The 23,156-nt window shown below is 38.7% G+C and overlaps 1 protein-coding gene across 5 annotated transcripts in view; it reads right to left on the reverse strand.

The window, feature by feature from the left end:
* WDR49 (WD repeat domain 49) overlaps window positions 1-23,156 on the reverse strand; it is a 187,050-nt gene that overhangs the window by 116,373 nt on the left and 47,521 nt on the right. For all 5 annotated transcript variants that reach the window (XM_077991631.1, XM_077991632.1, XM_077991629.1 and 2 more), the window contains 2 exons: window positions 14,595-14,762; window positions 12,425-12,573 (listed from right to left, as the gene is read on the reverse strand). In XM_077991631.1, coding sequence (XP_077847757.1) covers window positions 12,425-12,573; window positions 14,595-14,762 — 317 coding nt within the window. The remainder of the gene's footprint in view (window positions 1-12,424; window positions 12,574-14,594; window positions 14,763-23,156) is intronic.

Raw genomic sequence — 23,156 nt, forward strand, 5'->3', positions numbered from 1 at the left:
AAAATAAATTCAACCAATAATTTTTACCTTCAAGCAATCAGAATCTAATGAAAAACAAAATATACATATACAATGCTCTGGTATCCAAGTCAGATTGTGTTAAATTCAATAATGGAAATGAAACAAAGTGCTAAAAGATCTCAAAAAGTAGGCCAGCTAAATCTAACTCAGGCATCATAAAAGGTTTCACTCAAGTTTCTTTGGTACTTTAGACTCAAAGTAATATGTCTTCACTTCAAGCTGTCAACATGTAACTATTGAATAAGCACTACAAGGTGCCAAGCACTGTGATAAATACCAAGAATACAAGCTGAAAAGACACCGAACTTTTTTGTTCATTTTTTCTTTTTTGAGACAGGGTCCCTCTCTGTCACCCAGGCTGGAGTGCAATGGTATGATCATGCCTGACTGCAGCCTCAACCTACCAGGCTCAGATGATTGTCTTACCTCAGTCTTTCTGGTAGCTGGGACTACAGGTGTGCACAACTATGCCCACTAATTTTTGTATTTTTTGTAGAGATGGGTTTTTTCCATGTTGCCCAGGCTGATCTTGAATTCCTGGGCTTGAGTGATCCACCCACCTCGGCTTCCTACAGTGCTGGGATTACAAGCGTGAGGTACCACGGCAGCCCTCTTTTTATTTTTTCTAATTAATTTATTTTTATTTTGGTGGATACAGAGTAGGTGTATATATTTATTGATTACATGAGATATTCTGATACAGATATGCACTGCATAATAATCACATCAGCGTAAATGGAGTAGCTATCACCTCAAGCATTTATCCTGTGTGTTATAAGCAATCCAGTTATATTATTTTAAATATTGTAAATGTACAATTAAACTATTTTTGACTATAGTCACTCTGTTGTGCTAGCAAACACTAGGTCCTCTTAATTCTTTCTATTTTTCGTACTCATTAACCATACTCACTTCCTCTCCAACCTCCCCCACCACTACCTTTCCCAGCCTCTAATAACCATTCTTCTTCTATCTCCATCAGTTCAATTGTTTTAATTTTTAGCTCCCGCAAATAAGTGAGAACACTTAAAGTTTTCCTTCTCTAACAGGCTTATTTCACTCAGCATAATGACCTCCAGTTCCAACCATGTTATTGCAAATGACAGGATCTCACTCTTTTTTATGACTGAATAGTACCCTACTGTTTATAAATACCACATTTTCTTAATCCATTTATCTTCTGATGGACATTGGGGTTGCTTCCTAATTTTGGTTATTGTTAACAGTGCTACAGTAAACATGGAAGAGCAGATATCCATACAATATACTGATTTCTTTTCTTTGGAGTATATACCTAGCAGTGGGAATGCTGGATCATATGGCATCTCAATTTTTAGGTCTATTATAGTGGTTTTACCAATTTACATTCCTACCAACAGTGCGTGAGAGTACCCTTTTATCCACATCCTCACCAGCATTTGTTATTGCCTGTCTTTTGGATATAAGCCATTTTTAACTGGGGTGACATGATATCTCATTGTAATTTTGATTTGCATTTCTCTGATAATAAATAATGTTGAGCACCTTTTCATATGCCTGTTTGCCATTTGTCTTCTTTTGAGAAATGTCTGTTCAGGTATTTAGCCCACTTTTAATCAGATGATTAGATTTTTTTTCCTAGAGTTGTTTGAGCTCCTTGTACATTCTTGTTATTAATCCCTTGTCGGATGGATAGTTTGTAAATATTTCCTCCCATTCTGTGGGTTGTCTCTTAACTTTACTGATTGTATACTTTGCTGTGCAGAAGCATTTTAACTTAATGTGATCCCACTGGTCCATTTTTTTCTTTGGTTGCCTTTGCTTTTGGGGTATTGCTCAAGAAATTTTTGCCTAGTCCAATATGCTGGAGAGTTTCCCCAATGTTTTTATTTAGCAGATTCATAGTTTGAGGTATTAGTTTTAAATATATAATCAATTTGGATTTAATTTTTGTAAATGACAAGCTTTAGGTGTCTAATTTTATCTTCTGCATATAGATATTCAATTTACCCAGCAATATTTATTGAAGAAACTGTCTTTTCCTCAATATATGTTCTTAGCACCACTGTCTAAAATGAATTCACTGTAGATCGATGAATTTATTTCTGGGTTCTCCATTCTATTCCACTGGTCTATGTGTTTGTTTTTATGCCAATGTCATGCATTTTGGTTATTACAGCTCCACAGTATAACTTGAAGTCAGTTAGTGTGATTCCTTCACTTTTGTTCTGTTTGCTTAGGATAGCCTTGGCTATTCTGGGTTTTGTGTGATTCTACATAAATTTTAGGATTGTTTTTTCTATTTCTGTGAAGAATGTCATTGGTATTTTGATAGGGATTGCATTAAATCTGTAGATTGCTTTTGGCAATATGGATATTTTAACAATATTTATTCTTCCAAACCATGAACATGTAATATCTTTCCATTTTTGTAGCTTCTTCAATGTCTTGTATTAATGTTTTATACTTTTCATCATGCAAGTCCTTCACTTTTTTGGATAAGTTTATTCCTAGATATTTAATTTTATTTGTAGCTATTCTAAGTGGTATTACTTTATTGATTTTCAGATTGTTTGTTGTTGGCATGTAGAAATGCAACTGATTATGTTGATTTTGTATCCTGCAACTTTACTGAATTTGCTTACCATTCTAATGTTCTTTGGTGGAGTAGTTTTTCCAAACACAAGATTTTATTATCTGCAAATAAGGATAATGTGACTTCTTCTTTTCCAATTTGGATGCCCTTTTTATATTTCTCTTGTCTGATTATTCTAGCTAGGACTTACAGTACTATATTGAATAACATAGTGGGCATTCTTGTGTTCCAGATCTTAGGTGGGAGGCTTTCAGCTTTCTCCCATTTCAATATGATACTAGCTGTTGGTCTTTTATATATGGCTTTTATTATGTTGAGTTATGTTTCTTCTAAATTAAAACCTTTTGAGTCTTTTAAATCATGAAGAGATGTTGAATTTTATCAAATGCTTTTTCAGCATCAATTGAAATGATTATTTAGTTTTTGTCCTTCATTCCATTGACATCATGTATCAAATTGATTGATTTGCAAATGTTGAACCATTCTTGCATTCCTGGGATAAATCCCATTTGGCCATAATGAATGATCTTTTAAACATGTTGTTAAATGTTGATTGATAGTATTTTGTTGAGGATTTTTGCATCAATGTTCATGAAGGCTATCGACCTATAGTTTTCTTTTTTGATGTGTCTGTGTCTGGTTTTGGTATCAGGGTAATAATTGCTTTGTAGAATGAGTTTGGAAGTATTCCTTCCTCCCTTATTTAGTGGAATAGGATTGGTACTAGTTCTTCTTTTAATGTTTCGTAAAATTCAGCATCGAAGACCTTAGGTCCTAGGCTTTTCGTTGTTGAGAGGCTTTTTTCTATGGCTTCAGTCTCATTACTTGTTAGTGGTCTGTTCAGGTTTTGAAATTTTTTAGGGTTTAATCTTGGTAGTTTGCATACGTCTAGGAATTTATCCATTTCTTCCAGATTTGTCAAATTATTAACATATAGTGGCTCATAGTAGCCATTAATAATCATTTGAATGTCAGTGATGTCAGTAATAATATATCCTTTTTCATCTGTACTTTTATTTATTTTATTTGGGTTTTCTCTCTTTTTTTCTTAGTCTGGCTAAAGGTTTGTCAATTTTGTTTATCTTTTTCAAAACCAATTTTTTATTTCATTGATCTTTGTATTCTTTCTTCATATCGACTTCATTTGTTGCTGCTCTGATCTTTATTTTTTCTCCTACAGATTTGGGGTTTGGTTTGTTCTCGTTTTTTGAATTATTTAAGAGGCACCATTGGGTTGTTTATTTGAAGTTTTTTCTCTTTTTTGATGATAGCTATAAACGTCTCTTTTAGTACTCCTCTCACTGTATCCCACAGGTTTTGGTATGCCATGTTTCCATAATCATTTGTTTCAAGTAATTTTTCAATTTCCTTCTTAGTTTCTTTATCAACACACTGGTAATTCAGGAGAATATTGTTTAATTTCCATGTATTTGTAGTGTTCAAAATTACTCTTGTTATTGATTTCTAGTTTTAGTCCCTTGTGATCAGAGAAGATGCTTGATATTATTTAAATTTTTGGAATGTTTCAAGACTTGTTTCGTGACCTAACATATGGTCTATCTTTGAGAATGATTCATGCAGTCAGAAAAAGATTTTGTATTCTGCAGCAGTTGGATGAAATGTTCTATAAATATCTATTAGGCCCCTTTCTTCTATAGTGTAAAGTCTGATGTTTCTTTATTGATTTTCAGATCTTCTCAATGCTGAAAAACGGGTGTTGATGTCTCCAGCTATTGTTGTATTGTGGTCTATCTCTCCATTTAACTCTAATAAAATTTGCTTTATATATCTGGCTGCTCCCGTCTTGGGTACACATATATTTACAATTGTTATATTCTCTTGCTGAACTAATTTATTTATCATTATATAATGATTTCTTTGTCCCTTATAGGTTTGGCCTGAAATCTATTTTGTCTGATATGAATATAGCAACTCCTGCTCTTCTTTGTATTCCATTGGCATGCAATATTATTTTTCCTTCCTTTATTTTCAGTCAATGTGTGTCTCTATAGGTAAAGTGTGTTTCTTGTAGGCAATAGATAATTGGGTCTTGTTTTTTTTTTATCCAATCACTCTACTATGTCCTTTGATTGGACAGTTTAGTCCATTTACATTCAATGCTATTATTGATAAATAAGGACTTACTATTGTCATTGTGTTGTTTTCTTGTCTTGTGGTCTTCTCTTCCTTCTTTCGTTCCTTCCTGTCTTCCTTACAGTAAAGGTGACTGTCACTGGTCATATGATTTAGTTTCTTGTTTTGCATTTTTTTGTGTATTCATTGTATGATTTTTGGTTAGAGGTTACCATGAGGCTTGAAAATACTATCTTATAATCTATTATTTTAAACTGACAGCAACTTAACACTGTTCGCATAAACAAACCAACAAGCAAAAAGAAAACTAATAAAGACTCTATGCCTTAACTTCATCCTCCCACTTAACTTTCTGTTGTTTCTATTTATATCTTATTGTACTGTCTATGTCTTAAAAGTTATTGTAGTTGTTTTTGATTAGTTCATCATTTAATCTTTCTACTTCAGATAAGAATAGTTTACACAGCACAGTTACAGGGTTATATTCTGTGGTTTTTTGGGTACTTACTATTACCACTGACTTTTGTACTGTTAGATGATTTCTTTTTTTTTTTTTCTTTTTCTTTTCTTTTCTTTTTTTTTTTTTTTTTTTAGATGGAGTCTCACTCTGTCGCCAGGCTGGAGTGCAGTAGCACCATCTCCGCTCACTGAAACCTCCACCTCCTGGGTTCAAGCGATTCTTCTGCCTCAGCCTCCCGAGTAGCTGGGACTACAGGTGCACACCACCATGCCCAGGTAATTTTTGTATTTTTAGTAGAGACGGGTTTTCACCATGTTGGCCAGGATGGTCTCCATCTTTTGACCTCGCGATCTGCCCATGTCGGCCTCCCAAAGTGCTCGGATTACAAGCGTGAGCAGCTGCTCCCGGCCAGATGATTTCTTATTGCTCATTAACATTCCTTTCTTTCAGATTGAAGAACTCCCCCTAGCACTTCTTGTAGGACAGGTCTGGTATTGATGAAATCCTTCAGCTTTTGTTTGTCTGGGAAGGCCTTTATTTCTTCTTCATGTTTGAAGGATATTTTTGCCAGATATGTTATTTTCCTTCAGAACTTTAAATATGTCATGCATTCTCTCCTGAAAATTTTGCTGCCAGACATATTGAAACTCCATTTTATGTTATTTGTTTCTTTTCTCTTGCTGCTCTTAGGATTATTTCTTTATCCTTGACCTTTGAGAGTTTGATTACTAAATGCCTCACATTAGTCTTCTTTGGGTTAAATCAGCTTGGTGTTCTATAACCTTCTTGTATTTGGACACTGATATGTTTTGCTAGGTTTAGGAAGTTCTCTGTTATTATCCCTTCGAATAAACTTTCTACCTTGTTTCTCTCTCAACCTCCTCTTTAAGTCCAATAACTCTTAGATTTGCCTTGTTGAGGCTATTTTCTAGATCTTGCAGGTGTGCTCCATTCATTTTTATTCTTTTTCCTTTTGCCTCCTCTGACTGCATTTCTAAATATCCTGTCTTCAAGCTCACTACCTTCTTCTGCTTGATTGATTCTGCTATTAAGAGACTGACACATTCTTCAGTTTGTCAATTCCATTTTTCGACTTTAGAATTTCTGCTTGATTTTTAAAATAATGTTAATCTCTTTGTTAAATTTATCTGATAGAATTCTGAATTCCTTCTCTGTATTATCTTGAATATCTTTGAGTTTCCTCAACACAGCAATTTTGAATTCTCCGTCTGAATGGTCACATATCTCTGTTTCTCCAGGATGTGTTATTATGCCTTATTTAGTTCATTTAGTGAGGTCATGTTTTCCTGGATGGTGTTGATGTTAGTAGCTGTTCTTTGGTGTCTGGGCATCAAAGAGTTAAGTATTTATTGTAGTCTTCACTGTCTTGGCTTATTTGTAGCTATCTGATATGGTTGGCTCTGTGTTTCTACTCAAATCTCATCTCAAATTGTAATCCCCATGTGCTGAGGGAAGGACCTAGTGTAGATGACTGGATCATGGGGGAGGTTCCCCCATGCTGTTGTCATGATAGAGAGTTGTCACAAGATCTGATGGTTTAAAAGTGTGCAGTGGTCTCCATCTCTCATTCTGCCTCTCCTGCTACCATGTAAGATGTGCCTTGCTTCCCCTTCACCTTCTTCCATGATTTTAGTTTCCTGAAGTCTCCCCAGCCATGGCAACTGTGAGCCAATGAAACCTCTTTTCTTTATAAGTTACCCAATCTCCGGTACTTCCTTGTAGCAATGTGAGAACGAACTAATACAGAAAATTGGCACTGAGATAGTGGGGTGCTGCTATAAAGATACCTGGAAGTGTGGAAGCAACATAGGAACTGGGTAACGGGCAAAGGTTGGAAAAGTTTGAAGGGCTCAGAAGAAGACAGGAAGATGTGGAAACATTTGGGACTTCTTAGAGACTTGTCAAATTGTTTTGACCAAAATGCTGATAGTGATATGGACAATGAAGTTCATGCTGAGGTGGTCTCAGATGGAAATGCGGACCTTATTGGGAACTGGAGCAAAGGTCACTCTTCCTATTCTTTACCAAAGAGACTTGTGGCATTTTGCCCCTGCTCTAGAGATGTGTAGAACTTTGAACTTCAGAGAGATGATTTAGAGTGTCTGGCAGAAGACATTTCAAAGCAGTAAAGCATTCAAGATATGACCTGGCTTTTTCTGAAAGCATACAGTCACATTCATTCCCAAAGAGATGGTCTGAAGTTGGAAATTATGTTTAAAGGGAAGCAGAGCATAAAAGTGTGGAAAATTCGCAACCTAATCATGTGGTAGAAAAGCAAAATCCATTTTTTAGGGAAAAATCAAGCTGGCTGCAGAAATTTACATAAGTAACAAGGAGCCAAATGTTAATAGCCAAGACAATGGGGAAAATGTCTTCAGGGCATTTCAGAGATCTTCGTCACAGGCCCAAAGTCCTAGGAGGGAAAAATGGTTTCATGGACCTGGCCCAGGGTCCTGCTGCCTCTGTGCAGCCTCAAGGAATGGTACCCTGCATCCCAGCTGCTCTAGCTCTAGCCTTGGCTAAAAGGGGCCAAGGTACAGCTAGGGCTGTGACTTCAAAGGGTGCAAGCTCCAAGCATTGGCAGCTTCCACATGGTGTTGAGCCTGTGGGCATACAGAAGACAAGAATTGAGCTTTGGGAGCCTCTGCATAGATTTCAGAGGATGAACAAAAATGCCTGGATGTCCAGGCAAAAGTTGGGTGCAGGGAGCCCTCATAAAAAACCTCCACTAAGGCAGTTCAGAGGAGAAATGTGGGGTTGGAGCTCCCACAGACAGTCCCTCTGGGGCACTGACTAGTAGAGCTGTGAGAAGAGGGTCACCATCCTCTAGACCCCAGAAGGGTGAATGTACCCTTTCAGGTGCGTCATGAACCTGAAAAAGCCACACACACTCAACACCAGCTTGTAAAACAGCCACAAGGACTGTACCCTGCAGAGCCACAGGAGCAAATCTGCCCAAGGTCAGGGAGCCCACCCCTTGCCTTAGCATGTCCTGTATGTGAGACATGGAGTAAAAGGAAATTTTGGAACTTTAAGGTTCAGTGACTGTCTTGTTGGGTTTTGGACTTGCATGGGGCCTGTAGCCCCTTTGTTGTGGCCCACTTCTCCCTGTTAGAATGGTAACATTTACTCAATGCCTGTATCCCCATTGTATCTTGGAAGTTGCTAAATTGCTTTAGCTTTTGCAGGTTCATAGGCAGAAAGGACTTGCCTTGTCTCAGATAAGACTTTGGACTTAGGCTTTTGGGTTAATATTGGAATGAGTTAAGACTTTGGGGGACCATTGGAAAGGCATGATTGTGTTTTGAAATGTGAGAAGGTTGGGCTGGGGACAGTGGCTGCCAGCACTTTGGGAGGTGAGGTGGGCAGATCACAAGGTCAGGAGATCGAGACCATCTTGGCTAACATGGTGAACCCCGTCTTTACTAAAAATACAAAAAATTAGCTGGGCATGGTGGCAGGTGCCTGTAGTCCCAGATACTCTGCAGACTGAGGTAGGAGAATTTCTTGAACCTGGGAGGCAGAGTTTGCAGTGAGTCAAGATCGCACCACTGCACTCCTGCCTGGTGACAGAGCAAGACTCCATCACCCCCACCGAAAAAAAAAAGAAAAGAAAAGAAAAAAGAAATGTGAGGAGGACATAAGGTTTGGGAAGAGCCAGGGTGGAATGATGTGATTTGGCTCTGTGTCCCCACCCAAATCTCATCTCAAATTGTAATCCCCATGTGTCAAAGTAGGGAGGTGATTGGATCATTGGGGTAGTTTCCTCATGCTGTTCTCATGATGTAAGTGAGTTCTCATGAGATCTTATTGTTTAAAAGTGCATGGTGGTTCCCCCACCCCACTCTTTTTCTCCTGCTGCCATGGAAGATGTGGCTTGCTTCCCCTTCACCTTCCACCATGATCGTAAGCTTCCTGAGGGCTCCCCAGCCATGTGGAAACATTAATCAATTAAACTTCTTTTCTTTATAAATTACCCGGTCTCAGGTAGTTCTTTGTAGCAGTGTGAAAATGGACTAATACACCATTCTTTTTTGAGAGGCTTTCCAGATATTGAAAGGACTTGAGTGTTGTGATATATCTGTATCTTCATTAGGGAGCACCCCAAGCCCAGTAATGCTATAGTTCTTGCAGACTCATAAAGGTCCAGTTTGGAATCTTGCATAAAATCCAGAAGTGTCCAGATGACTAGACAGGCTCTTGTTCTCTCACCTTACTTTCTACCAAACAAATAGAGTCTCTCTCTCTCTCTCTCTATTCTGAGCCACTTTGGGTTGAGGGTGGAGTGACACAGGCTTATATGGCCATCACCACTGAGACTATGCTGGGTCAGATATGAAGCCAGCACAGCACTGGGTCTTGCCAAAGACCTGCTATAACCACTACCTGGCTACCACCTATGTTTTCCCAAGGCTTTGGGGCTCTATGGCCAGCAGGTGGTTAAGCAGACAGCCTTGCGTCCTTCCCTTCAGGGCAGTTAGTTCCCTCAGGTTCCAGGCAGGTCCAGAGATGCTGTCCAGGAACCAGGGCTATAGTCAAAAACCTAAGAAATCTACTTGGTGTTCTATTTTACTATGGCTGAACTGGCACTCAAACCACAAAATTAAGTTCTTCCCACTCTTCCCTCCCATTTTCACAGGCAGAGGAGCCTCACTTCATGACCATCACCACCACTGTCCCATGGGGAGAACTGCTACACTACTGCCATTGTTCACTTAAGGCTTAAGGGCTCTTCAGTCAGCTTGTGGTGAAGTCTGCCAAGCCTGAGACTCACCCTTCAGGGCAGTGGGCTCCGCTATGGCTCAGGGTCGTCCAAGGGACGACGCTAGAATCATGGACCTGCTTGGTGCTCTATCTCGCTATGATTGATCTGGTACCTAAGGTGCTAGACAATAATCACCTTTACTTCTGCTTTTCTCAAATAGAAATGGCTCACTGTAGCCACCACAGATAGTAATATTCCATGTCTTACCTGAAGTCAACACATCTCAGTCTCATCCAAGTTCCATGGTGTACTATCTGGGTATCCCTGTTGTGGTTATTTAGAGCTCAAGGACTCTTTAGTTAACAAGTGATGGGTCCTTCCAGGACTAGGTCCTTTCCTTACGGTAGCGGGTTCCCTTCTGGTCCAGGATATGTCTAGAAATGTTATCTGGGAGCTAGGGCCTGGAAGGGGGCACCTCAAAATTCTAACCAGGGACCTATCTTATTGTGGCTGTGCTGGTGTCTAAGTTGCAAGACAAAAGTCCTCTTTACGAATTACTTTCCTCTCCTCAAGTGGAAGGAAGGGGTCTCTTTTGAAGCTGTGAATTGTGCTGCCTGGGGTTGGGGGAGCGGTGGTACAAGCACTCCTTTAGCTGCCCTGGCTGGTATCTCAGTAAGTCATGTCCCCCCACCCTTCCCCCAAGTCTACTGACTTTTAGCCCTTCTCAGGCACTACAACTCACCTAGGAGTTGCAGTCCTTGTGGTCCATGTCACACAGACACTGTGGTGGGAAAAGGGAAGGGGTGGCATTGGTAATTTGAGACTGTATTTCCTACCCTCTTCGGTGATTCTTTGTTAAAACCAGGCACTGTGAGTGCTCACCTGACTTTTTTGGTTCTTATGAAGGTGTTTTTGTGTATGTGGAGATAGTTGTTAAATTCTAAGGGGCGTACCTTTGGTGGGGCTTTCTATTCCATAATCTTGCTCCATCCCTATTTTACATTTTCAATATTGATGCGTCTTAAGAAAGCAAACTAACAATATCAGTACAGCATGATACATGCTGTAATGAGAGACATACAAATGCAACAGGAGCACACAGAAAGAAACACCTATGTCTGCGTAAGAGACTTCAAAAAGTCTAAAATGTGGAGGATACATAGGCGTCTGCCAATTAATAGAAGACAGGGAATTGAAGGCAGAAGGAAGAGCACGTTGCAAAGCCATGAAACTGCATGGTGAGAAAAGATAATAATTTGATATGACTGGAGCATTAAATGAATTTGAAAGAGAAAAGTGGGAAGTGAAGTGGGACTAGTAGATGGGGAAGCTTTGTATAAAAGTTTAAGAATTTTGGAGTTCATATTTACATAGAGGGCAGAGATGAAAGACTGAAAAATTGTTCTGCAAGCTTCTTGCAAATTAGCAGAATGGAGGGCAGATTAGAGTCAGATCAGTCCGAAAATAAAGAAATATGTTAGAAAACCTTTGCAGTATTTTGGGAAAAAGAAGATAAGATTTTGCATTATAGCAGTAGCAGCTGAGATGGAGAGGTGAAACTGATCAACATATTTTGATGATAAAATCAACAGGAATTGGCAGTTGATTGTTGAAGTTCAAGAAAAAGTTTACATGCTAGGTAATACAGTAAAATAAGTAAGTTTGGTAGAATTTATGGTGGTTAATTTTGGTAGAATTTTTGGTAGAATTTATGGGGTGTGGCTAAGGAGTGGAAGATGAATTTCTATGTAATTTATGTTTGCATATATTTTCGAATACACCAAAAACTTATATTCACTCAAAGAGTCTCAAAGACTATCATCAATCACTTTATATGCACCCTCCTCTTCACAACCAACTATCTTGAAATCTATCATGTTAACTGGATCTTTAAGTTGGGCATTAAATAAGATTGAAATTTTACCAAGGAACAAAAGTCAAGACTCAGAGAAGGAGAAATTTGCCTAAGTGGATATAAGTGATAAATAGTGTTGTCAGGATTCAACCTGGACTCTATGACTCCAGTGCCATATTTTTTCCACCATATTTAAAATATCCCATCAATATCATAAAACAGAGATGAACTGATATATTTAATTAAAAGGTTCTTAATGTGTTTGATATTCTTCAGATTAACTTCAATTTCTAATTAACTGAGTCTCTTCAATACCAAAGCAATAATATCTAATTGACTATGCCTGGCCACTATCTTATCAAAGCAACATTTCATTTTCTGTTTTTTCTATTGAATTTGTGAGAACATTGGAAGCTGTCAAGGTGTGACATATTGAGAGTCCAATAAAGATTAAATCCCTGAGTATGTGATTTGAAAAAATTTAATGAAATACTTTGCCCAGTTGTCTAGGACTACTGTTAAGTAACCATCAACCAACACCTTTTCCAAATATAGATTTCCAAAAACGTAAGTAGCTAGCCAGTCTATTTTAAAAACTGACACAATCTCTCAGAGAAATTCAGATCCCAGAGTTGATTTGGGTAGGAACCAGGGAAGCAAAACTAAATTAATTAAAAGAACAATGTTACTTACTTTATCCTGGGAGAAGCTGAAAAGTTGTTTTCTTTCCACAAAGAATTGGACGGCTATTACACTGGCTGAGTGGCCCCAAAGGACACCCACTGGTTTAGAGACAACATAGGGATTCCAAAGGCAAACTTTATTGTTAATGCCAGCAGTTGCTAATCAGAATTAGAAAGAAAAAAAAGTTTAGTAGCATAAATAGCCCACAGCATTTTCTTTGTGAAATGAGTTTACCGTATAACTGTAGCTTGATAAATGTCAACTGTAGATTGACTAATGCACCCTGTTTTGCCGTTGTCTAACTAGACCAGGCTAATAGGGCATGAGTTCTGTCAATAGAAATAGTTGAAATGGAGGGAGTAGGGAAGAAAAAATTCATGAAGGGGAAAAGGCTACGTATGAGGTGAAAGAAAACATATAGTCCCATTTAGAAACCAACCAACAGCCCAACCAGGAAGGGACAGAATCCTTCTTTCTAATCCTGATATTTCCCCTCTCCAGCCAGCTTCACCTAGAAATGTAGGCAGTGTTAAACTTATCCCAAGTGTAAGAAAGAAAGAAAACAATGTTGAAAGTTCACAAATTAATTAAAAAGTATAAAAAGACAAATTATCAAATAATCAAGTACAGTCATGCATTTCATAACATTTCAGTCAATAGCATACAGCATATACGAATATGGTCCCATGAGACTATAATATGGTATTTTTACTGTACCTTTTATATGTTTAGATACATAAATACCATTGTGTTACAATTGTCTACAGTGTTTAGTAAGTCACATGATATAGAAGTTTGTAGCCTAGGAGCAATAGGCTATAGCATATAGCTTAGCTGTGTAGTAGGCTACACCATCTCTTTGTGTAAGTACACTCTGTGATGTTCACACAATGGAAAATCACCTAATGATGCCTTTCTATCCCCATCATTAAGCAATGCACGACTGTATGTGCAAGCAAACAAGCAGCACAAATATACTTTTGACCTGCTTTATTAATGGAATAAGATATTTTTGAACATCAATCAGTTATATTTAGGGAGCTCTTCAAGAGCAGGAAATGTATCTATTCAATACAACACAATACTCTTTGTTGCTTCCTAGTTTAGGGCCAGTTGTGGAGCTGAACTTAATCATCCTTATTTTTTCCAGCACCATAGCAGGTACAAAGTAATTATTATTCTACAGAGATTGAAATGATTAACCAATCAATGTATTAAATAGTTGCTATTTGAGTCCTTGCCAAAATGAGTCACCAACTCCTCTATCCTTCTCTAATAAATCTACAGTACTCCTTGAAGATTTGATGTTGGCATATTCATGAATTCATATTCAAGGTATCTGTTACTGTGATTGTCAGGTATTATTTTGGGAATTTTATGGACACAGCTCCTTAGCTAATATTAATACTCTTTGTATGAATGACAACTATTAAATGTGAGTTAATATGACCCATTCTGTAGACCATGTGCATGCTCTGTAACTACCCTATTAATTTTTCAATAATACATCTATACTTCATTTTTATGTTTGAACTAATATCAATATGTATATCAAATTATCAGCTTTCAGAATATCTAAATTTTTAATTTAAATAGTTAATGCCTGAGAAACTTTATATTTCCTCAGCTAAAATATACTTCTTTTTTACATCGAAAGAACTCCCCTCTAGTAAACAAACCTAGGATAATCTGAACATTTTCAAAAATCATTAGAGATTGTATTCTGAAAGGTAATTGAAAAACAGTCTATATTTTGCAGTTCCCTTGTGTATGGATGTGTGTGTGTGTGTGTGCATGCGCTGGTAGTGGTAGCTGTAGTAGTAGCAATGAAAAAATGCATTTGTTTGGGTGGAGCATTTGGTGGTGTTAGGAAGATGGCAGAATGGCAGATGCTGCACAAACTGTCTTCCTTCTCTGTATCATTTTACACCCTTCACCAATTGTAATAAAAAAGACTCATTAAAGCATTGGGCACTTTCTCATATTTTTACCCCAATGTAGTTCATATACACTGCCCGTCATAATGCATCATTATCAGACATTCTGAGGCAATAAAATGTGAGCTGCTCAAGATGGTCTCTCTAGCAATAAAACAACAAGGTGGAGAAGGCTCCATGCATACAAATGCACCCCAGACTATTTATGAGGCCCTCATAGTTATCAAGTTTATTTTACCTACCAATTAAATTGAGCCGAGAGTGATAATCAAAAGCATGAATGCCCTGGGCAATGTTGAAGGATGTCATATGAAGATGCTTTTTTGATTTCTCTCTCCAAGCTAGCACCACACTCTTTGTATTGCTGGTTGTACTGGAAATGATAGCATCTAAAGATGCATTGTAAGTAACTAATAAAAAATTAAAAAGAGAAAAACAATCTTTAGTTGATTCTTCACAAGATATTAGTAAAATGGAGCTGTTTTAACATGTAAAGTTAAAAATTAAACTCAAACTATGATGATACAAACTGACACTTAAAAAACACCTCACAAACCCCTTCTCCCACCTCCCACAAAACAATTCCATTGAGAAGTTACAGGAAATTCTACATTCTGACTTTGCCCCCAATCTAGAGATATCTTGAAGTTTTAAAAATTGGAACACAGGGCACGAAACAATGTTAATCACAATAACCATATGGGGTTCTGAAGCTGTAAGATGAGTAATTGGCCAAATTCCTATGTTCCTCCTCCTGGGTCTGGGACAAGCAGGAGCTTATCAACCATCTGCTGCTCCCCAAAGGTCCAGCTCATGCCTAAACAGTGGTTTATTTAAATTTTGACTGATCTAAACTGTTGGAGAGTGAAATGGCCAGGACTCAACTCCTTGCCAAGATTCACAAACAAAGCTACAGGCTCAGGTCAAAGTGGCTCTTCTGCATTCCTGATGAGCCAGTGCCAGACATTGTGGAGCAAATTCACACTTTCCAAGCAAGGATAAAGATCCTACTACCTTTTGTTAGGAGAACCTTGCCATTACTCTCACACCTACAGGCTCCAGAAGGCCAATGAACAGCCACAGCTGCTCTTTGATCAACTTGAAACTGCCATGCCCTCTGTGGTTAGGCAGAAGTTCTCTTTGGCATTGTGCTCAATTATTTGTGTCCCACAGTTGGAGGATTTCTGATTTGACCTCAAGATCAAATTCCTGCCCCACACAAAGAGGAATGCTGTTGCTTTATAAAGCTTAAGGGAAGTTTTTTTTAGTAGAATGGCTCAGAAATATTTGTGATCAATTTATTACATAGAATCAGGGGTAACGTATTCTGGGGAGTCAATTCTCAATGGATTGCTAGCATTTCTGCACTTCTTGTGAAGCTAAGAACTCACTGCCCTTTGTTCTGGATTATCTTTTCAAAGAGTTTTTATTTGCATAGCAAACGGCCATAGAATGTAAAGATAGCATCTCCCTTTGCCCAGAATAATAAAGATAATGTCTTCCTCTGGAGCAAAAGTTAGGCATGCCTTCTGTCCAACATAAAAGATTCAGATTCCTTAGGTTTGGGGTTCCTTTACTGTAATGGAATACAGTGCCTGTGCAGGGATTTGTCTGGGCCCATCTGCATTGCCTCTGTGGACTTGATGGCCAGGGGAACTGAAATAAATGTGATGATATTTATGCTGTTGCTCTCCTGAGAATAATAGTCTTTTTTTCTCTCTGACATGGAAGTCTTATGTCCTCTGTCATTGTAAGATTTTTAACGTTTCTCTCTCCAAGTAAGCATCACAATATTTGTATTGCTCATTATGCTGGAAATGGTAAGCAAACTTGTTAATAGGTAACTAGAAAATAACATAAAAGTTTAGACCCTTCACAGTTCTTAATGGGCACTGCTATGGTCTGAATGCTTGTATTTCTGGCCTTCTCCCCACCCCCCAACCACCTAATTCATATGTTGAAACCTTCACCCACAAGATGATGATACAAGGAGGTGGAAATTTTGAAAGGTAATTACGTCAGGAGAGTAGAACATTCAAGAATGGGATGAATGCCCTTATGAAGGAGGTCCAAGGAAGCTTGTCTGCCCCTTCCGCTATGTGAGGGCACAGGTGGAAGGCACTGTCTAGGAAGCAGAAAGTAGGTCCCCACCAGACAGCAAATCTGACGGTGCCTTAATCTTTGACTCCCAGCCTCCAGAACTATGAGAATAAATTTCTGCTTCATAAAAAGAGCATCCCTTATTAAAGAGTTAAAAACAGTATCCAGTTTTACTATTTTGGTATGATAACTTAATTTGCTGTGAGTGTGTGTGTGTGTGTGTGTGTGTATACATATACATATAGAGTATATATACACACATATATTTGTAATATGTGTATGTGTGTGTATATATATGTACACACACACACATAGGTATTTACACATTTCCAATTACTAAAGGCAAGAAAGTTCTGAGAAGCAGGAAAATAGCTCAATGCATTCCTTTTCCTCTTACATATTCAATTGGGCTGTCTCTAAATGTAACTAGATTTATTCATTCAAGAGCTCATATTGATATGTAAACAGTTTGATTTAGAAAATTTCATAGCTATCTCCCTAGGAAATAAATGGCTTAACACAACCAATTTATAACTAAATTAATGAAGTTGAGACTATTCAATGTGTCATTTACAGATATCGTCTCTCAAAACATGGCATTCAATCCTCAAAGATGTATTGGGCATCTACAATGTGTTCTGTGCTATGATAAAGATAACAAGGAAAGAAATAGACTAGACGCAGCCTGGACTTCAATTATATGGCCCCAAACTTGGAAGATAAAACATGTAAATCAAACAATTAGAGACAATTTTAGCACATCATAAAGTGATAAATTGAATGATACAAAATGTATAACAGAATTTCAAAGAAGAAAGAAATCAGTGTGCCTTTCAGCGTTTAAGAGACATTTGGTGAATGTTGACAAAAAGCATTTCAATAGATGAGAGGCCATTACAAATCACCTGTGTGGGAAACAAAAGGTAAACTCCAGAATTGAGAGTTGAAAAAGAGCTAATCTACTTCTATATCTCATAGGTAAAGAAATAGAGATTCATCCACACAGTTTCAATGATTTGCCAAAGTCAGCAAGTAATTGTCAAACTCAGGTCTGAAGTTCTGAGATTAACTCTTAAGTTTAGTGTTATGACATGCAATATTATAAATCGAAGCTTAGGACACTAGTATTTGGCAGAGCCAGAGTACAAATTCAGAATACAGGGCCTGATCTCTTGACTACGGGAACGCGGCTTCTCAAATTTCAACATGCACACAACTCACCATGTGAAAATGCAGATTCTCATTCAATGTAAACCTGAGACTCTGCATTTCTCATATCCCCAGGTGTTGCTCCTGATGCTCTCTGAGAACCACACAAAGTAGCAAAGCACTAGAATGCAAGTGTTGCCATTATTTTATACTCTAGAGAGTATATGAATCCATAGTTCTTAAAATTTGGGAGGTCGAACATCCCTTTGGGAATCTTATGAAAACTGTAGACCCTCTCCATCAGAAAGGTTACATGCACACAAAATTTTATATAAAATATCATGATCTTGAGAACCTCCTCACTATACTCATAAAGCCCAACCATAATAGTTCTGAGGAACTTAGGTGATAAACCTCCAGCCACAGGTAATTTTGGAGTGAGAAATTATTCTTCACCTGCTTCCTCAAGTGGTTCTTAAAATTTCTATTACTAATGATGTACGTCCTTTGTGTTAGTCAATACCCACTTTAGGCTCCTCTTTTAAGCTTCCACTTCTTTAATGTAAATGAGTGTAACTGGCCCTTGATACTGGCATACTGCTAGTAGCAGATTATTTCTAAGAGGAAAATAAAGAGAGAATGGGATACAAAGGAGACATTCAGAAAGGGGACCAGAGTAGAGCTGGCTTACAGAGCTGGCTCACAGAATAATTCACTGGGAAGTGTGTCATGAAACACAAAAGTGCTGCCAAAGGCCAAAATGGTCTGTTTCTCCACTCTGCGTAGAATTTACCTGGATAGTGTTATAAAGGTAGAGAGGACAGTGACCCCTTTCCTCCTCATGATAAATGTCATGGCCAATACCCCTATAACCAAAGACAGGTTAACAAGAGAAAAGCACAAAAAATTCATTTGATCATAGATCTACATGACACAGGAACCTTCAGAATGAAGACCCAAAGATATACAAGACACTGTCCATTTTTATACTTAGGTTCTATGACACAGGGAGAGCCATGTAGAAATGTGACTGAGAAAAAGGAATATGCATTAATGGAAATAGACTGGGTGGAAAACCCAGCAAGTTTTGTCTGTTCAGATTCTTCTTGACTTCTCTATACGGCATTCCTTTCTCCTGGGTATGGGGTAGGACCACTCTAGAATGAGGGATGTCATTCCATTTCTTTATGGTCAGGTGTTACACTAAAAGTAGGGGAATGTTAGAATAATATTTTTAGACTTTATGGCTACCTTTGGGGAAAAGGAGTTCTAGCTTCTATGACCTGGCTCAGGAAAGAATGAGCAGGAGAGACAGACGGGCAGGAGCAGGTCAGAGAAAGACTTTGCTCTGGAGGCTGCTTCTGAGGTTTTCATTTTTGGGTATCATTTTCAGAGCCCCAACAGTACGTTTATTGCTTATCCCCCATATGGAATTTCTCTTTGACCTATGACTACTTTAAATAATTATTGGATTATTTTTTGAATCGCTCCCATGTACAAGTACCACTCTGGGTGCTCCCACCCTATAATAATCTTTAGTGGGTAAATTATTCCAAGTTTCCTAATGAGAAGATAGCAATCTGAAAGCCAACTTGCTCCAGGGCACAAAGCTAATTGGAGGTGGAGAAGAGATTGAACCCAGTCCTGTTTGGCTGTCAACTCTCCTTTCCTGTGCTATTGCCTCCATCTTTTGTACTAAGCCTCACTGCGATGTGTATCACAGGTCCAGACCTGGGGTTCTTCTTATTACCAACTACCTTTCTGTTCCCATACCCTCAATACCAGACCAAGCTCCTAATTTGTCTTGAGTCTTCCCTTCCCTGATCACTTCACTCTGATCCCCAAGGGAACAGTATTTCTATGTCCTCCTTGGTCTCTCTCATCGTTTTCCTTCCTTTCTTCTTAATAAAAGGAAGGAAGAAAGGAAAAAAGGGAGGGAGGGAGGAAAAAAGAGAGGGAGGGAGGAAAAAAGGGAGGGAGAGAGGAAGAGAAAGAAAGGCAAGGATCTGGGAAGTAATTCATTTCTATAAAGGAGAATCCTTTAAGTTTTATTAGAGAGCAATTAATTTCAGGGACATAAAGTCCCATGATTACCTGCTGCACTACTACTACTACTGTACTAGAAGTTCCAATAGTATAAAATCTGATGGCAATGATTCTCATTCAGGAAGCAGCCTCACTGAAAATATTCTCTTTGTTTACAAAAAAGGCTTATTATAACCTGACACTCAGTCAAACAATATTATAAGACCTAAACTATACAACATAATACTACAATTATATCTTCAAGTGCATGGAAATCCCATAATATAATTACAATACAATCATAATAAAATATTCCTACCCAGAAAATTACTTCATCATGTGTTTCCCCATTTCATCCAACTATCATCTTTAGTTTTCAGGTTATAAAGAAATACATAGAAGGAAGTGTATGCTGCTCTGGCATCCGAAGTATTGCTTTATGATTTAAATCTCCAGGTTACAAAACGACATTTATGGGCCTGAAGTGTTACATATTGGAGGCTCAACAATTCACACTTAATGTCTAAACCAAGATACAACTTGTTTCTGATTAAATTGTAGAATGCCAGAGTTCTTGAGAATGCCTGAGTAAAAGGTGAGAGAAAAGCCATTTCCTTAAAATCAAATTGTCTGATAAATAAAAATGTTTTTCTCATTTCTTGAATTGAGGTAAGGAAATGATAGGTTATGATGGAAAAGTTTTAAAAACATCAAGCTAAGGAATAGGATAAGCTGGTAAAATAAATGATTTCTTGTTCATATTCTCAGTAAGTTTTGGAATTGGTAGAGGAAAATATTTTAAAATTACTTTTATATAACATCATAGAGAAAAAAACAACTTGATTATATTTGTCCGTTAAGATGCTGACTTTCAACTCTTTAATTCTCTTGCCACACAGTCATAAAAAAAGATATTAAGGAACCCTGCCATTGATCTGTGTCCTCATGTGTGCTGTCAAAATGACCCTCTGTAACAGCAATTAGTTAATGTGGGAAAGTGATTTGAAAATGAAAGGTGATACCTAAAAACTAAGTAAGTAATGCTTAGTAAGTAAGTAACGCTATTAAGTGCACTTAGAGTAAGATAAAATATGGCACTCTATAACGTTTGCCAACTGACAGACATTGTGGCAGGGTAGGAAAGAAGACTCCACCAATTCTCCCCTCTACCCAGGCAAGGACAACAAGTTAACAATCTACACAGAAAAAACATTTTTATACAAAACAAAAATTAGGTGAGCCCTCATTGTACCTGGTTTTCACTTCATATCATTGAAAGAAGGACTGAAGAGATAGAAAAAAAAAAAAAAAAAAAACAGTCCTGAATCACTAATGCCACCCTTCCCCACCCCTAGCAGCACTGTGTGGTGCTGAGAGCTTCTCTGGGAACTGGGGGAGAAAGAGCACAGCAATTGTGTGGCATTGAACTCTGTGCGTCCTGGTAGAGCAGAAAGGAAACCTGGACCAAACTCAACTGATGCCCACCCACAGAGGGAACCTTAGCAGAGGGGAATCACCCAGCCCAGGGGTCTGACCTTGAGCACCAGTAAACCTCACCACTGAGGGCTACAGAACACTTTGTCTCCAAATAAACTTGAAATGCCATAAAGTTCTAGGCTATGAAGACTGCAACTCATAAGTGAGTCCTTGTGAGGAACTAGGCCCAGAAACAATGGACTGAGGGGGCACGACATACTGAGACACCAGCTGGGGCAGCCAAGGGAGGGCTGGCATCACCCTCTCTTAACCCTAGGCTGCAGAGCTCACAGCTCCAAAACAGGTGCCTTCCTTTCACTTGAGGAGCGGAGAGGGAAGAGTGGGGAGGGCTTTGCCTTGCATCTAGGATATCAGCTCAGCCATAGCAGGAGAGGGCATTGGTTAGAGTTGTAAGGCCCCCAACCCAGGCCCTCATTCCTGGATGACACTTCTACACAACCTGGGCCAGAAGGGAACCCACTACCTTGAAGGAAAGGAGCCATTCCTGGCAGCATTCATCACCTGCTAACTGAAGAGCCCTCGTCCCCTGATGCAATATTCAGGTATTACATCGAGGGCTTTGGATGAGCCTCTGAGACTTGCTGGCTTCAGGTGAGACTCGGCATATTACTAGCTGTGGAGGCTATGGGGAAAAATTCCTCCTGCTTGAGAAAAGCAGAGGGAAAAGTAAAGGGGACTTTGTCTTGCACCTTAGGTACCAGCATGGCCACAGGGGTGTAGAGCACCCAAGCAGGCTCTTAGCTGACCCCAATTCCAAGACTTGACTCTTGGATGGAATTTCTGACCTGCCTTTGTCCAGAGAGGAGTCCACTGCCCTGAAGGGTAAGCCCCGGGTCAGGCAGCATTCAGACAAGCTGACTTAAGAAACAGTGGGCCATTAGGGAACATCAACAGTAGTCTGGAAGTACTCTTCTTGGCCTGGGGGAGCAGTGGCTACAGGGTGAGGCTTCTCTGCCTTTGGAAAAAGGAGTAAAGAGTGGGAAGAACTGCATCTTGTTGTTTGAGTGCCAGCTCAGCTGCAATAAGAGAACACCAGGTAGACTTCTAAAGTTTTTGACTCTAGTCCCTGACTTGCAGATGGCATTTTGGGACCCACCCAGGGGCTGGGGGACCTTGCTGCCCTAAAGGCAAAGACACAGGCCTGGCTGAATTTGCCACTGGCTTATTGCAGAGCCCCAGGGCCTTGAGTGAACATAGGCAGTAGCCAGGGAGTGGTTAAAGCAGGTCTTGAGTGAGACCTAGCGCTGGGCTGGCTTCAGGTCTGACCTAGCACAGTCACAGTAGTGGTGGCCACTGGAGTGCTTGTGTCACTCCACCCCCAGCTTTAGGTGGCTCAGAACACAGAGAGAGAGAGACTTTGTATGTTTGGGAGAAAGTAAGGGAGAGAACAAGAGTCTCTGGTAATCCAGAGAATTTTCCCAGATCAAGTCTGAGGTCTGAAATGCTAAGAATACTTTAATCAGAAAGAAAAGGACATTCATGGGCAATGAATAGTCACCTGAAGGTACAAGACTCACTGGTGACAGTAAGTGCACAGAAAACCACAGAATATCCTAACACTGTAACTGTGCTGTATAAACTACTCTTATCTGAAATAGAAAGACTAAATGATGAACCAATCAATACTAATAACTATGACTTTTCAAGGCATAGTACAATAAGATATAAATAGAAATAACAAAAAGATAAAAAGCAGAGGGACGAAGTTAAAGTGTAGAGTTTTGATTAGTTTTCTTTGTGTTTCTTTATGCAAATAGTGTTCTCAGCTTAAAATAATGGGTTATACGATAGTATTTGCAAGTCTCATGGTAGCCTCAAACCAAAAAACATATGAATATACAAAGAAAAGCAAGAAACTAAATCATATCACCAGAGACAACCACCTTCATTAGAGGAACATAAGGAGGAAAGAGAGAAGGAAGAGAAAACCAGATAACAAATCACAAAATGGCAGGAGTAAGTTTTTACTCACCATTAATAATATTGAATGTAAATGGATTAAACTCTTTAATCAAAGACACAGACTGGCTGAA

The sequence above is a fragment of the Macaca mulatta genome, chromosome 2 (assembly GCF_049350105.2).
Source record: "Macaca mulatta isolate MMU2019108-1 chromosome 2, T2T-MMU8v2.0, whole genome shotgun sequence".
NCBI classification, from domain to species: Eukaryota; Metazoa; Chordata; class Mammalia; order Primates; family Cercopithecidae; genus Macaca; species Macaca mulatta.